The 17,763-nt window shown below is 39.0% G+C and overlaps 1 protein-coding gene across 7 annotated transcripts in view; it reads left to right on the top strand.

Moving 5' to 3' along the window:
- Positions 1-17,763, top strand: part of MRTFB (myocardin related transcription factor B) — a 93,692-nt gene that overhangs the window by 34,720 nt on the left and 41,209 nt on the right. Inside the window, exon 1 of one of the 7 annotated variants that reach the window (XM_081887955.1) lies at positions 16,133-16,455. The exons of the other annotated variants lie outside the window; for them this stretch is intronic. Within the exon in view, the coding sequence (XP_081744081.1) occupies positions 16,335-16,455 (121 nt within the window). The 5' untranslated portion in view covers positions 16,133-16,334. Of the gene's footprint in view, positions 1-16,132; positions 16,456-17,763 lie in introns of those variants that run through there. 7 annotated transcript variants of the gene reach the window in all.

The following is a 17,763-nucleotide window of genomic DNA, read 5'->3' as shown; positions in this document are numbered from 1 at the left end:
TATGCTATAAGAAATGCGAAGAGAGACTTTGTATATACTGGTTTCCCGTTCAGTCTGTCATTGTTACTAGTACTGCCAGTTCCCACAATCCTAACATTCCCTGGGCATCAGTCAGTGTCTGCAAGGAACAATTTTCATGTGAAAAGCCCACAGGCCAAGACTCAGTAGTCTCTAGAGAGCTGACCTCTGAAGTTGAGTCTCTTCTGACATTTTCACAAGCTACTTGAAGTGATTTCTGCAGATTAATTCCATTTGGTAAACTTTTGAACAAAATCCCTGTCCTTTTCAGTAAGATTTATTAAAGCCATTTCCCCCTTTCTCAGTGACAGAATGATGCAATTAAGATGGGAGATGTGTCTGGTGACTAAGTATGATGAAAAATATTGTTTACTGATTCTTATTTTTAAGAAGTAGTACAAAAAGAGTCCATGGTGTTGTTTTATTTCCAGACATTTCTTGTTGATAATGAAGTATTTTGCTGGTAATTAATGTAATGTCTACTTTTTAAAACTAGTTTTTTTAAAAAAATATATTTTTGGGGGCAAAATGCTAAGTGTAGTGGTTCTCTCTAGATGAATGTTGATAATTTTCTAGTTTCAGTGAAATTACCCTTAGCAGTGTTGTATGCTATTGATGTTCTAAAAATGACCTGTCATTAGGAAAAGATATTGGTGGAATAATTTTCAAAGAGTGGGTTACTGTAAGTGTTGCCAATCCTTTTCTTTCCATGAGCACATTTCAAATTTCTTGCTTTTCTTTCTTCATCCCTCCCCCTGAAAAGTTACAAAGAGAGAGACAGAACACATACAATTTCCTTTTTCAAGGGTTTCGGGTAAAATGCAGCTTCAATAGTGTTGAAATGCATAGGTGTAGCCAAGATTTATTTTAGGGGGGGCAGGCTTTATGTTGGGGGGCAGAACTGAGATATCTGTGATGCAATTGGCCAGTTAGTTAAGGATTTCTATTTATTTACTTGATTTAGGTGGGGCAGCTGCCCCCTCTGCCCCTCCTGGCTACGCCCATGTTAAAATGAATCCTCTTGAATTGGCATGATGTTACACAGGGTCCTATAGCAGCAACCATTAAATTAAAGCTTACATTGGCAGACTGCAAAGTAAAAAAATCATAGATATGGTGTCTGGGACAAAAACACTGATTCAAGGCATTGGATCCTCATCATGGTTCATTTTTACATAGGATGTCACTCAATTATATCTATGCACTTAGAGATGACTTATGATTTGACTCATGATTTTAGGGCATAGTTTGTAAACAGTTACGAGAATCCATAGGGATCTGTGCCTCACATCCATGTTTTCGCACCAAGGCAGTACTAGAAAGGGCCAGATCTTTGATTTTTATGGTTCAGTCAGTGGAGATAGATGGGATATGTGACTTGATAGAAGGGTGTGTCTGTCTGTCTGGGACAGGTAGCCCATTACAAACTTACGAAATTTCAAGTGGATTCATTTTACTAGATTGTGTGTGTTTCCATCTCTCTGTTTCTCTGGTACCTTACGCACCATGTCTTCTCCACATTGCACAGTCTGTTTTCCCCTCCCATTCCCAGTCTCAAATCTCTCCCCTTTTTCTCATACCATATCAGGTGCTTCGCTGTCTGTTCAGCTGCTGATGTGCTGATCTAAGACTTGGAAACCACATAGTGCAAGAGATTACAAAAAGTTCATTGAAAACTAAACACAGCAACACTATTACGCCAACATCACACACAGCTGAAAGAGGAACTGGGAAAGTGTGTCCACCTTCCCACTTCCTGTTTCACATTCATGCATTTCAAGGCTCAGATTGGTAGCTGATAAAAAAGCTATATATGTGAAATATATTCTTATGAGGAAAAATTGCCACAAACACATTTAAGGGATTGCTTACTGGGAGCCCAACTCTTCACTTTACTGAATGTTCACATTTAAGGCATCTGTTCTTTGATTTTAAAGCAGCCATGGGGAGGGCCCAATCAGGATTCGAACAACAGAGCATTGGGAAGAGTGTTGAATTCAGTCCCCCAGTGAAAACTAAATATCCCTTTTTCCCAGGGCAAATTGCAACTTGGAGGGTTTGATATTTATATTTTTAATTAGGACTGCAGTTTTGGGGGCACAGGCAGCTGCTATTTAAAAAAGAAAACTGATTTGTTAAAACTGTGATTGTACATTTTAACATGATGTGTACTTTAGTTCTGTGTTTTAATAGATCATATATTCTATTAATGTTTTATTGTTTTTTAATGATTGCTTCCCCACCCTATGTGTTTAGCTGTTTCTATTTTAGCTGTAGAGTCCCTGTCAGGGAAAAGGGCAGAAAATAATAATAATAATAATAATAATAATAATAATAATAATAATAGTAGTAGTAGCAGCAATCATCTATCCAATTTGCTTTACTTCAAGCTGACATTTATAAGGATTTTGCTTTTAACCTTTTATATTATTGTTGCACACCACCCCAATCTCTGCGTAATGTGAGATTCCAGAGGCTCCAGGCAATAACCAAGGCTTTCATTTTTCATTCAGAATGATGCATAGTGGAGACTGTGGTATTTTTTAATATATATTGTTTATTTACACATATATACAACGTGAGCCTATGAAGGAGGAGTTCACAATATCAACACCCCAAGAGGGCCTTGCTTCTCCCATAGCCACAGCCTTAGATTCAAAACAGAAATCAAGCATTGCTCCCTCTCTCTCCTCAGCTTGCTGCTTTTCTTTTACCTAATACCACTTCGCTCTCTCTCAACTTTTGCTTTGTCCTTCTAACTATCCATGAGTTGAGGGAGGGTGCCCTACCTATTTGCCATCTCATACTGATCCACTTAATTTGTTCCCCTTAATGGCCAGTTACTCAGGTGACCACCTTACCAGGAAGTTAACATGGCTTTAACACTCCCTGGATCCAGGGGTTAGAAGGGCCTCAGCCTTCTTCCCCTCCCAGCTCATAACATTAGAAAACATGTGTGTGATTGGTGTGTGTTTGTGGTCTGTTTGTGTGTGAAAGAGTGGATGTGACCACACCAATCTTTTGGAGGTTTGGCCAACAGTAAATGCAGCCCTTGGGCCAAAAAAAAGGTTATCCAGCCTTGTTTTATAGCTTTCTCAAGAAAAAATGAAATGATCAGTCTCATGGAGGGGTGCTGAACCACTTCTTTTATCTGAGCTACCCATTCCTTAATCTGTGTTTTTGGTTTTCTGTCAGTTTGAAAAACAACAACCAAAAGGCTTGTTCATCTTGAGATTATGAGGAGAGGGAGAATGGATCCCATAAGATAAGGTCCAAGCAGTATTAAATACTTGTTTGTGCATTTACGTCATGTTTAATGAGGCAATAAAATTGTCCACATATGTTCCTGTTTTCATTTCTCATGTAACTGATACTTGCAATTGAGGCTAGCCATGCTCCCAAAGTTCTAGGCAGACTGGCATAGTTGAGATAACAGAGGATGCATCATTTCCTATAGAGCCTTTCTTAAGATTTTTAGTGGTTGTTTCCCCTAGCCCTGATGTTTCTTGAGGCTAGAATCGGATGGTGTGAATGCAAACTATTTGTAAATCTGTGGGAAATGTGATGCTAAAGAGATTATTTCTGTGGCTTATTTTGTTGATGGCGCAGCAGATGTTGGGAAGAAGTAGTGAAGGGCCTTTGAGCAGCATGCTCAGCATGCTTTAATCCATAGTTTGTCTTAAGACCAAATGACTGCAGTATGTGGGATTGTCCTTGGTTCTGGTTTGGAAGCTCCAGCTTGTGCAGAAGGCAATGACCAGACTGCTTCCCTGGCCACAGACTGTGACTGTGACACACCATTGTTATGACATCTGCACTGGCTGCATGTCTGCTACTGAGCCAGGTTCAAGGTCGTATTGATTTACAAAACCCTGTGCAATGTAGGTCCAGGGTACTCTGGGGATTACCCTAACCCGTATATTCCAGCTCGATCACTGAGATCATCTAAAGGAGCATTGTTGGTCATTCGCTATGTTTGTCAGGCTCATTTAACAACAAAAAGAAACCAAAACTTTAGTGTCATTGGCCCAGTCCTGTGGAATGCCCAGTCCTGTGGCATTCATCAGGCTCTTCTGTTTCAACCTTTAAATGCCTGCTAAAAACTTTTCTACTTGTCCAGTTTATGCAGGAAATTAAAAATTCATATTTGCATAACAGTTAGCTATTTTTTATTTTTAGCACCTTAATTTTTATATTGTATGATTTTGCATATAATTATTGTAAACTGCTCTGATATTTCCAATGTTGAGCGGTATATAAATATTTTAATCAATAAATAAAGCAATATGCTTTGTGAACCAGGTCATTGTGTTTGCTTATCACCATCATTACAGTCCAAATGGGATTGCTTCATGCCAGGCAAATATATTCTCTTTAACATGAAATAAATTTATCTAACATGCCTTTCATGTTTAAGCTTGCTTTTAAAAAAAAAACAAAAAACCATGAGTGATAAATTTTACTCAGAGCAGCCCCATTGAAATTAATGGACATAGGTAATTTAGGTCCGTTAATTTAAAAGTACAACTTCATTAAATACCCCTCCATGTTTACTTGGTCCATTAGTGTCATGTTTAGTCTTCCAGAAGCAAATCTAGTCACAATTTTAATGATATGGTGTCCATAATCTGGGATCTTATCTGGCAGCTACTGAAATCAACTGAAATACTTCTTATTGACTTGTATAAAAACATTGAAATGTATGTTTGATTACAGCTTTCTTCGTTTGGTGCAGTGCTTCAAAACATACTTCAAAGGGTCAGTTGTAGTTGTTCATCTGAAGATACTCTCATTAGATCAGACATTTTTGGGAAGGCTTCTATGTCACCTTCCTGTTTACCATGTTTACGGTACCATGCCAACATACCATTGTGAAACACTGGTCTGTATGAAATCCTACTCGACTTCTTTTAACAAATTAGTTTTATAATTGCATGAATTTCTTTAAACTGCGAGAGACAGTTGTTCAGCAATTAAATCCACATGTTTGCTTCTCTTGCTACATAGTTCAAAGCTGTAATAAGTGTATAAAAACTTTGAAGCAATTAGTTGTTACAGCAATGATTGCTTTCTTTACAAAACAAAATGCTACAATTTTTGAACTCTTGATACTCCTGGTTTGTAGTGTTTTAGTGATCAGACTAATACAAGAACAGGATATCCTCCTACATCCTTAGTAGACATAAGTACATTTTCTCTGGCTGTTGAGCCATTTTTTTTAAGAGCACGTCCACATGTTTATTAAAAGCACCTAGCTGTTCCCTTTCTTCCTCCTCCTTATCTTACCCAAGTGGCATACACAAATGGTTCACATTTATTTGAATGCAGGGATAGACAACACAGTACTCACTGGGTTGGTGGTTCTTGTTATTTTAAGTCACTTTTTTATTGAAATGGCAGGCACTTTGGTCATCCTTGGAGGGGCTTTTCTGAATGTGTGAGTGGTGGGGTGCTCAATTATATTCTGTGTGTGAGATACATTTGGGCAGAGAGACGGGGGAACAAGGAATGTGTGATTGTGCATAGATGAAGTATATGAGTGCATGTGTGTGAGGGAGGTGCTTGTGTGCATGTGTTGTTGTGTGTGTGTGTGTGTGTGTGTGTGTGTATTGTGTGCTAGAGTAGCCACCTTGTATACTTTTCCTAGTGCTGGGGAATGCACCCTTTTATTATTAGATAGCAACTACATAAGTGTGTGTGCCCGGGGGAATCAATATTGTGTGATTTCCACAGTCAGCACCAGCAGGTCATTGACGACCTCCCATGGAAAGCATGAGATTGTCTGACAAAGGAGGGGGACAGCAGCAATAACTGCACTTCCAATCAGCAAGCCCAAGAGGCTCAGTGATTTAGACCACAGCGCCAACAGCTCCCTTGATTGTAATTAGATTACAGTTGTTCTAAAGAAACCATCCTTGCACTCTTGGGAATTGCAATAACTACCTGTGCGATTGCAAACATCTTTTTCCTAGAAAAAGTGCTTCAGCAGGTAGCTTGACATCAATAATTTGAATTCACTGCTATCTAGTTTCAGGCCTGGGTTCAACACTGAAACAATCTTGATTGTCTTGATGAGTAATCTATGATGGAAGTTGTAGAAGGACTGATGGAGTGTGACCCTGTTATTTTTCATGATCTTTCAGTTTCTTTTGTTATTGTTGGCCATGGTATTCTTCTGAAGCAGCTGTTGGGATCATTAACGATGGAATCCAGTGGTCCTGGTCCTTCCTCGGTGACCTATTTCAGAAGGTAGTGATGGGAGGCTATTGCTCTACTCCAGGGATGTCTAACTGGTCAACCACGATTGACAGGTCGACCCCTGGTTGATATTAGTCAATCGCGGGCTCATTTTCCTCTGCGGGGGAAAGGAACATCCGGTCCCACCCCCTTGCTCTTTTGTGTATTCACACCCTAGTTCAAGAACGTAAGAGGGAGTTACCACTGGCGGGATTACTTCTTGTTTATCGATTAATGCCACGCTTCCCCCCCCCCCAAATCGGCAGAAGTAATTGCTGTTTCCCTAAAAAATGGTCAATAACTTTGGCATCCCCCCAAAAAACCTCAACAACTTTGACTTGCCCCCCTTAAAAAAGGTCAACAACTTGGATTCTCTCCCCCCCCCATAGGTAGATCACTGCTAGTTTTTTTATCCGGGAGTAGATCACAGTTTCTTGGGAGTTGGACATCCCTGCTCTACTCCATGGCAGTTAGGCTGTTGTATAGCACATTTTGAAGCTGGGTGACAATGTTCAAAGCAGCACACTCTACTGAAAGTTCTTATTTAACATCTTACTTTCTAAGACTTGGAAAACTTTCCGTCAGTTGTGTAGGTTGCTACAGTTGAAAGAAAAGCAATTCTAAAACAGTTAACACAGGAGGAATGATTAAAAAAATCATGAATTCACTTCTGTTCTATTTGCAATGCAATAATTAGGGCTTGAGGGTGCAATCCTATACACAGTTACACAGGTGTAAGTCCCATTTTACTTAATAAGACTTACTTTTGTGTAGGTATTTATAGGATTGCCCGGTAAGAAATGTTTTTTGTTTTTGTTCAGTGCAGAACGCAGAAAAGGGCATTGTTGGTAGATGATGGCATACATACATTGGAATATTGGAAGATGAGCAGATGGATCAATTCTGCAGTTGTGGATAATGTTATTAATGTTATTAGCTCCTGTAATAGTGCTGCCAAAATAGATATGCAGTAAACAAACAAACAAACAAACCCCTGTGTTGCAAAATGTGACTCAGCAGTATCGAAAGCAACACAATGGCCAGAAACAATTATAGTATGGAAAACTTCATGGAATAATGCAAAACATCAAAGCTATCAAACTGAAGTCTCTGAAAGTCCTTGAACAAGTCGCGGTGCCAGACTTTACCCAGCGGAGATCAAGCTTGAAAAGCTTTGTGTAATCGGCAAATGTCCAATTCTGATGTCCAACTCTGAACTCTGCTGAACAGTGTTTCCAGATAGCAACTACTGTTTTGTTCAGTTCTTCATCAGCCAATTAGTTCAACAAACACTCGTAAGTAGAAAGATGTGTAATTTCTTCACTAACCAATCTTTTTTCGAATTGATATAATATACATGAGAATGAAAAATACTCTGGAACAGTTCTCATAATTGTATATTCATGTATATTATATCAATTCGAAAAAAGATTGGTTGAAGAAATTACACATTGATCTGGCCATCGTGTTGCTTTCAATATTGCTGAAAATAGATATGCAGGCAAAGTTGAAATCTGGCTCTGGTCGCTCTGACCAAATCCTTGTTGTGTATCCTGTTCTCAATGGTGAGTAGTTGTTTTAGATTGGGAGGCTGTCTTGTCTGTAAGCCAGTACAGAGCTCTGAGAGGGCCAACTTAAAACAACTACTCACTCACAACAAGAGGACAAAACTTCATGCATCTGATGGAGTGTAGTCTATGAAACTTTTGTCCTGTTTTGAGCAGCTCATAATCTAAAGCATAAAAACATGTTGAGCTTGCACACTTCTGTTAGCTTTGGTTACAAAAATGTATTACATTTGGGAAGATGAGCATTAATGGTGCAGAAGAATATAGAGCTCTTAAGGAAATCTTCTATTAGTGTTTCAGCTTTTTGCTGTGTTTTATATTCCTCCTATGAGTCCTTAGTTTCTTTGCACAGAAACTAAAGAGTTAAATAAAGTTTATCTGAATAAGCTGACGGTCTCAGGGCTCACAAACTTGAGTGAACACTTGATTGGCTCATCTACAAATGCCCTTTTTCATGAGAGCAGATTTCTGTGAGTGAAGAGACAAGATTGTTGTTTCCTTGTATTGTTAAAGGTTCTGGGGAAGCCCTTTTGAATGGGTGATCATTTTTGGAAATTACACCATCTTGGTATTTTCTTGGATTGTGATGAATCTACCTCCATTTGAAGTTCTTTGGGTTCGATTATTTCTGCTGTCCACACTTTTTTGCCTCACAGATTTTGCATGCTTTGAGAGTTTAGCATCATCCATGTAAGTAATTGAATCCTCTTCTACTTTTTCACAGGAAAAATATTAAGTTTTTCATTTTATTTTATTGAAGTGTGTTTTAATGTTCTTGCTTAAAGTGTGTTTTTCATACAGAAACTAATTGCATTGTGTGGGGAAAGCTTAAGACTTGCTGAAATATTGACACTCTTCTTACAATAAGCAGACAGTCACAGAGTTTCTGCTAAATACCAGCTTTTCCATTAACGGAGGGATAACTCCATTTGCCAATGTGCAGGATGCTTTAGCAAATTATTCTGTTTGTGTTATTTCAGTGAATTTTCTTGTTTTGAAAAGATAAATTGAAAACTGGAGGGAGGCACCTTTATAAAAAGGACCTTATTCCTTAAAATATTATTAGAACATGTAAGAAAAACTTGTCCATGCACTGAGAAACCACCTTTTCAAAATAATTAACAATTAGCTCTAAATAGGAAAGTTATCTTTTCTTGTAACTTGGTCAACAAAGTCTTAATTCTATCTGCACATTACAGTGTCAGTTGCAGTACAAAAATTCCATCAAACTGACTAGTGACACTCTTTTAGAATAGGAAGGTCCCCCCCTATTTCTTTAACAATGATTTGAGGTCATTTATGCATTGATATGCTATGGGATATTATTAATTTTAGATACCCTTGCCCTAATCCAGACTGATTATACACATGGGAGCTCAAGTGAGCATGCTGGGATTTTGCGTAATCATGCATTTCCCTGTTCACTGCATTGTGGGCCATGCTCAGCATGCATATATATATATATATATATATATATATATATATATATATGCTTTCGTAGATTTTCACGGGTACAGGAATGCAGGTTTTGGTGTCCTCGGGTGTCTTCCCGTGTAAAAGAAGACACCCGAGGACACCAAAACCTGCATATATATATATATATATATATTCCCATTGCGTGGCCCCCACATTGTAGTGGTTGAAGCAATCATGTGTGCATTGGAATTTTTTTTGGTCTTTTGGATGGAAACAGAGATAATAACTTTATTGGATGAATTTATTTATGAAAGATAAAGCATATTTTTAAGTGGAATTTATTTTGTGTACCAGTTCTGCATAGATTTTTTATTTTTTTTTAATTTAGGTTTGCAACCTAGTCACAGGTTGCATGAATCTGTATTTTTCCATCTGTTTTTAAATCTTACACTAAAGAGTTAGCCCTGGACAGTTAGTCAGGGCTGAAATATTTCCAGATAATCCCTTACATAGTACAATTTACTGGTCTTAATATACAGCATGCAAGTCAACCATGTACAGTATGTGTTATAATTGTGGGAACTATTGATGCTGCCAACGCATATCTAAAGCCAGTGTAATGACAGATGGCTGACAATGCACCAGTTTTTGTTCAGTGGTGACATGGTTTCTAGTATTAAAAGTGAGTTTAATCACATTTTCTAACGTTCTTATTCTCTGAAAAACTCAAATTATTTTCCTGTTACAATTGAAAACAACATTTTGAGCTTGACTTTCACAATGAAAGGCTTCCGCTCCGAAGTTGAAATTCATCATAATCTATTTCCAACTGAAAGTAGGATCTTATAATGGAAAATTGTATTTGTAGCCAGCTGATAAATCTCAGGATACACCATCTTTTTAATCCAGTAATTAGTACTTTTAATGCTTTTTTATTCTGTGAAGATTTTTGAATAGGAGATTAGATAAGCACGTCTTAGGATACTTTAGTGTTGAAAACTCACAAGGTTTTGGGGTGAAACTGCTGCAGGTTTCACCATGGGAGCTGAGGCACTTCTACCCCAGTGCCTTGTGGGCTGGGATCATTCAGCTTCTTTGCACGACTCAGCTGGTGGGGGGCAGAAGATCTTCTGCTCCCCCTGCTGAGTGAGCCCTGATGTCCCTGCCGCTCACACACAAGCATCAGGGACCTCAGGGCTTCTTTGCATGGCTCAGCTGGGGGGGCAGGAAGGCTCCCCCCAGCTGAGTGAGCCCCATGCTTTTCCAGCTCATATGTGAGGCATCAGGGCTTGCTCCTCTGGGGGGCAGGAGCAGTATAAGGAAGCCAAGGGAGGAACAAGCTGTATCGGCCTGGTGATACAGCTTGCTCCTCCCTCTGTGGTATGAGGGGCAGAGTGATGACAGCTTCACCTGGCAGCATATTGCGGGTGAAACTGCCGCTGCTCCTGAGTCCCTCTGCTTACCAGTGGCCCAATGTTTAAAGTGGTGCTGGTAGCAGAGGGACTCAAGAGCGGCATCAGTTTCACCCACAATATACCGCTATCACATTCTGCTCCTCATATTGGTCTTGGGTGATGGATCAATGCAATCCAGTGTTAGGCTAAGGCATCTCCCCAGAAGCTCCAGACGGCATAAAACTGTAAAGCCACCATATAGGTAACATGTCAATAATGAATCAAACTATGGCCTCCTACTGCCAAACTACTCAAAGCTAGGCCATGGAGTCTGGTCTTGCTACAGACAAACCACAACATGTAGCTACAGTTTGTTCTTGGCTTACCACTTGTGATTTGTTTGGGGAAACAAACCATGAGGCCAGGTTCGGACGTAATGCTAACCCATGGCTTAGCTCTGAGTAGCACAGCATCAGCAGAACCAAAAAAGGAGTGAAGTGGCTCCAATTTTTGTTCTGAGTATCCACACACTTTCTCATTCACACTTAGTCATCGTTTGGCTTGGGGAACCAGACCTTTGTCTCATAGCCCCACCCAGCTATTTTCTAGGAAAGGATGTGGACACTGAGACATACCGTATTTTTCGCTCTATAAGACGCACCAGACCACAAGACGCACCTAGTTTTTGAAGGAGGAAAACAAGAAGAAAAATATTCTGAATCTCAGAAGCCAGAACAGCAAGAGGGATCGCTGCGCAGCGAAAGCAGCGATCTCTCTTGCTGTTCTGGCTTCTGGGATAGCTGCGCAGCCTGCATTCCCTCCATAAGACGCACACACATTTCCCCTTCCTTTTTAGGAGGGAAAAAGTGAGTCTTATAGAGCAAAAAATACGGTATGTATAGAGCAGCAAATCTTTTTCGCCCACCCTTGCATCAACCCCAAGGCTTTCTAATACATTCAAGTAACACATATTTTAAATAACTTATCATGTTATGCTAGAGAGGTTAAATCAAGAAATGCTAATTTGGACTTAATTTGGATTTCATAGTGTGTTCTGGTATCCTAAATGTATCTGTTATAAAATGTTTGTGGGAATGGTTACATAGCAGAGTAATTGCTTCTCTCTTCTCAGATAGAAATAGCTGGCTAGAACAGCCTTTGAAGCAATTCATTGCTCATTTCTACAGAGTGCACATTAAATCTAACTGTTCATTAATGGTCTTGAGGGAAGCACTATAGTGGGTCAGTATGGTGCTGGTTAGCACATTAGATGACTTTAAATTGGAAAAAATGGCATAATTGGAGTAATATCAAAGCATATGCTTGTACCAAAGCTTTCTGTGTCCTGAAAAATTAGCTAGCCTACCATGTTGCTGGAGGAGCTCTGCATAACTCAAAATTGTTTATCCTCTTGCATTGTTAGGAGCTGCAGCAATGTAATATTTCCCATAGTCTGTCTTGAAAGAAAAGGGCATTGAGACTGAGGGAAAGCGGGTGGTAATGAGTTATTTCCTTATCAAAGTTTTATGAATATACGTAGTTATCTTTTTGATATATATTTTTGTCAGCAAAAGCAGATAAAGTATTTAAAATAACTACTACATGCACAATGTTCTCTGAGTCTCTCAAATATGTGAGCCAAGAAGATCCTTCTTTTTCTCTTTCTTTTCTTTATGAATTTGTAAAAATAATACTCTGGTGTAATTGTGTAAGAATATATTGACCCTGCCAAATTTGATATACATCCTTGGGGAATTGTTTGTTTTCACTGCAATTGCCAGGAAGCCCTTTTTTGGCTGGCCCTCACTTCTCAACAGTATGGCTTATTTTTTCTCACGCTTAATAAATAATAGTTGTACCGAAGTGGTGGGAAAACTAAGTTGATTTATGGAGTTGTTAGTGTTTTGAACAGTAAAAAGATCACCATGAAAGAAGATTTATTATAACATAAAGATTGATTTTACTTCATTTGGATAGAACCATATACTTGACAAACATTATCTTTTCCCATCAATGGGACTACATGTTACTGAAGGGAAGAAAGATTAAAGTTAGGAATAAGGCATTTAAAAAACACTGGAAGAAAGAGGAAATTTAGCAAGCTGCATAGAAAGCAACAGAAAGAATTAAATTCTACATAGCCTAACCATAGCCTAACCATCTAGGAGGATATATTTTCACAGGGAACAATTTTCAGCTTGAACCATGGGGGAACCAGGTGAGAGGCTGACAGTAGAATTGGATACTCCAAACAAGCATGACCATGTGGAACTGGATACAAGTGGCAGAGTTGGGCCATTGGTACCTTTTAAAAATTCAGGAAGGTGCAAGTAAAAGCCTCCAAAGTCCATTTTCAGGACAATACCTTTATGAGGCTGACTGAAACATCACAGCATAGTGTACAAGCATTCAAGTTCTCTGGAACTCTTGATCAGGCAAGATGAAAGAGAGAACCCTGGTTGGGCTAATGTTGAAGCCATGCTGCCTCTCGAGGCTGTTGAGGTGCCATGTAGGTATTAGGTTGCACCTTGGACATGTGGTAGCAACAAGCATAGCAATGGATGTACTTGTATAAAATTCGTCAATTTCATCATTTTTTTGCAATATGCCCATTGGGTATTTTATTCAATTTAAAATCTTTCTTAATTGACTTCAGTTGATGGACTGCAACCTTGTTGAGAAATTATTTTGTTGAGTATTATGAGCAATTAGTGCAGGGAACAAATCCATTATATTATTTTACTTCAATGCAGTCCCCCCCCCCAAAAGGTAGAGGCTTTACATATTTAACCACCCAAAATGTGTTTTCTGTTAATTTTTTATCCCCTGCCATAAATGATAGTTCCTTTGGTTTCTGCTGAATGCCTTCATTTTAAAGCATTCTAGCCCACCATTTTGGAGGTTTGTTTGGTGCATTATATCATGAAAATATAATCTTCAGTTTGCCTTTACAACAGATTCTTGCTGGCAATAAGTGTGGGCCATAGCAACAGTGGTAAGCTACTCCCTCAGTGAGGAACCTGCTGTTTTTCTTTTTAATGAGATTCTGCTTCCATAGTGCTACTGTTTTTTTGTTTTTTTAAATGCTACTTTCAGATTGATTATATAGAGGGATTCAATGTAGTGCTATGCCAATCATTATTTCAGGGCAAGCATTTCAACTTGCCAGATGGAACAATTCCCCCCTCTCCTCCCATGCACTGATTTGAGGGTTCTCCAGACCCCCAAGTCAGTTTTGGGGAAATGGGAAAGAGAGGGGGTGAGACTTTGTTGAGCAAGCAGAAGTCATTTTGTGGGCATCTGCTGACAGGACTAATTAGTTTATTTTAATTATGTATTTCATAAAAATATTTACTGATTGATTTTATAATAATAATAATAATAATAATAATAATAATAATAATAATAATAATAAATTTTATTTATATCCCGCCCTCCCCAGCCGAAGCCTAACAAAGGGCGGCTAACAAAGCACCTCAAAGGTTAAAAACAGTAAATGTGTTAAAAACTTAGTTAAAAACTATGAAAAATGTACATTTGTAATTTGAGACATTTGAAAAGTTAAAATGACAATAGACTAAAAACAGATTAAGACCTGCATCTTAGTGTTTTTGTGACAATTGAATATGTTTGGGGGTTAACCTGATAGTCCAGTCTAGTTGAGTGAGAAGCATTAGGAGGATTTGGTAGGTTGAATGTATTGTTCAATGTAGTTAAACTAGATTGCATTAGTTGAATAACTTGCAGGGTTTTGTTGAAGCCTATAAGGTGAATTTGGTAACCAGAGCAGCATAGGGACAACAAAATTAGCTGACATTTGAGTAGAAGTAATTTCCTTTTGACACAAAAATTGTCTCTGGTTGCTCCAAAGGATTCCAGGGGACCATTAAGGAAAACTGTTTTCTCCTGTGGGGTGGTTGACATGGAAGAGCTGCTTTCAGTTACTAATTGAAAAGATAAAAAAGATTGCTTGCAGATCAAAAGGCTTGTGGGGGAAGAGGAGGTGTTCTGGAGTGATGTAATGAGGGTAAAGTGCTGCTGCACAAAGAAAGCAATTGAAGTTTGCTACATTAGAAATGCTACATGGAATAAAATGAGAAGAGAGCCATGGCACTGTATGTTCATTGTAGAGCGAGAATAGCAGCATTTGTATTGCTTTCATGTTTTACTTTATGCTAGTGAGATGGCCCTCATGTGTTGAAACACAGCCATAAAGATTTGATATAGGAGAGTGGGCAGGTGAGTGCCAACCCCAACTTTCCTTCTCTGATTTCAGCTGGTTTTGCCTTGTCTTATCATCCTTTATTTCTGGTTCCTGCAGCTTTCCTGCAGTTTTCCTTTTTTTACAACCCCCCCCCCCATTCCAACACCATTCTTAGCTCCTCCACCACTGGTCCTACCTCAGCTTTCCTTTCCTTAGCATGCACTTCTTCCATACCTAAGTTATCTGCTCTTCTTCACTTTAGTCTTGCTCAGCTGTAGCCAGTCCTTATAGATATATGGAAATGTTGCATAAATGTAGGTGAGTCCTGTCACAATGAGCAGATTTGCTTACTTTCTTCTTATTGGATGTGTCCTTCCTACCCTAAGTCTGGCACCGCCACTCATTTGTGTGTCCAGTTCTATCTTTTGTTCAACTTTGTATGACTGCAATCCAATAAAGCCTAAACAAGGCCCTTGCTTTACGACCTAGTGCCTTATTGAGCTCTTTACAGATGCCTTCCTTCTTTGCACACCAGAAATACATGTGTAGATGCTGTTAGTGAGGAAGCTTATCAGTTGTTATTCTTGGATGTCTGTGAGAAAAGTGATTGGATCGGGGTATTGGCTGGTGATGTGACAGAAGCACTGAAGGTTTCCTTCTCAGGTTGCTTTGAAGTGTGTTTCCTGCATCTTGGATTCACTTCCAGACAATAATGTCACATACTCCCCAAACATCTTTCTCTCTTTTCCAATACTGTAGTACCTCTTTAGCCCAGGCTGCCAAAGTGATTTGGGGAAAAAGGCATAAGGTTATCCTGCCTGTGGACATGCAGAATGCTGTTAAATTCAGTTTCTTGAAATGAACACATGTACACAATTCTAGTTGCTTCACCACCACCACCCTCCTTTTACTTCTGATGCTACAGATAACTCCTTGATGATTGTTTTGCATCATGTTCTTAAACACCATAAAATGCTTCTACAGCCTAAGGCTGTAGCGGGAGAAAAAGAGAGAGAGAGAGAGAGAGAGAGAGAGAGAGAGAGAGAGAGAGAGAGAGACCACAACATCAATATGTCATCTTAGGTATCGCCAAATGCTGCTCCTTCCAACTGCTGAGATTTATTTTTAACTGCTTGACTCAGTGTTTGTCAGATGATTCTGGCCATCAAACTGCATATTGAATGCAAAGTACAGAGAAAGCGAGGGTGGCTGAAAAAGGGGAGGGATGAGGGGTGGTTGTCTGGGGAAGGAGGTGGGACTTGGAAGCTCTCCACATAGGCTCACAGTCTTCTTATCTCAGAGAGAGTTATGCGCTCCTAGCAGTTTGAGTGTACTTTCAGGTCAAGCTGAGAAGTAAAGGGTAATGGCTGCTTTCAAATGCTTTAAAGACATAATTGCTCAATTATTGCTACATTGAGCAAAAGGAGCAGCATACTGCTGGTTTGTAAATTGGTCTCTTTCCTGTGCTGGATGTTGCCTTTCTAAAGGAGTCCCATCATGATCGATAGCTCTAAGAAGCAGCAACAGGGTTTCCCAGAGATTTTGCCTGTTGGGGATATTGAATCATTGAAAGAAAAGGAATGTCTTGACACGAACAACCAGAAAAGTCTTAAGGAAGGTCAGTTTCATGGCTTGGGAGATAAAAAATGGGAAGGCAAATATGTAATTGGGTCTGGCTTAATTTTGAAGGGTTAGAGTTATAAGTGTGTGTGTGTGTGTGTGTGTGTGTGTGTGTGTGTGTGTGTGTAAAGATTGCAAAGCAATGCTCTGAAATCTTTGGTTTGTTACTTAGCTGTTTAGCAGTGCTGGTTCTTGAAGAGAAAGTATTGTAATCTTCCAATGATATATTGGAGGTAAATGCTCTTTTCAGGATCACTTTGGTTCACAAAACCTGCTGTTTCACAATTTGAAGTCAAATAGAGACAACGGAATCAGAAATATCTTCTTAGGAATCTCATTCACAGTCATTTCTGACTTCCTCCTGCTGCTAAGTACAAGTCTGCTTTGCCATGTTTTTATATCTAGCAGCTTCATATTGTGTCTCTTGTTAAATGGCCAACAGTGCAATAAAATAAAGGAAAGCCCCTTATCCCCCCCCCCAAGTCTAGGGAAGTTGGGAGAGTTATAAACACTCCATTATGGCATCTCTACTAGCAAATTGTAAAAAGACACAGCAGGATGTATCCAATGTATTGTTCTAGTTGTAGCAGAAATGTATCTGAATCAACAATTGTGGCATTTTTATATTGTGAGGCAAACAACAGTATAGGCAATTGTAGTTTTATTTTATTCCTCAAGCATAAGTCCCTGATTTTTTAGACATTATGCTCCTCCCCCCAAGCAATATTCCTGCTTCCCTGATGAATCTCTCTCAGTTTTCCTTTTTGGAGTCTTATACCTAATTGCTTTGGAGTATCTGGTAGTGAGCCAGAGAACACTGTTTGTTTCCTTTGATACAGAACTGGCACTTCCTTCAAACCAGAGATTGTTTTTCCTTCTTGACGGAAAGTGTATAAATGTAAGGAACAAAAGTACATTGGGAAATTGAGGAAAAGACCATTTCATTGCAGTTCATGCTAGAGACCAGTTTCTTTTAAGAGGAAAATGTTACAGCTCCATCCCTTCTAATATTGAATGTCAGTTTATGCTTTTAATTGTCACCTTCTTGAAAGAGTGACCACATTTCTTGCATAAATGGAAAGCAGGATGTCAGGAATATAAATAACTGTAGCTAAGAGCAAAACGGTAGTTCTGTATCTTACCACAAAACAAAACCACTAATAAAAATAGTGAACAACAACAACAACAAAAAGACATGCACTGCCATTTTTGACTGTAAGTAGAATTTTATTCTTATTCTACTGTAAATTCTCCCCCTACCACCACACATGAGAAGTTATAGCTCCTCCTAATGCCCAGAATTAAA

This window comes from Podarcis melisellensis, assembly GCF_964234715.1.
Source record: "Podarcis melisellensis genome assembly, chromosome: 14".
In the NCBI taxonomy this organism is placed as follows: domain Eukaryota; kingdom Metazoa; phylum Chordata; class Lepidosauria; order Squamata; family Lacertidae; genus Podarcis; species Podarcis melisellensis.
Note: the sequence above shows the minus strand (reverse complement) of the source record. Positions and strands in the feature narration are given on the sequence as shown.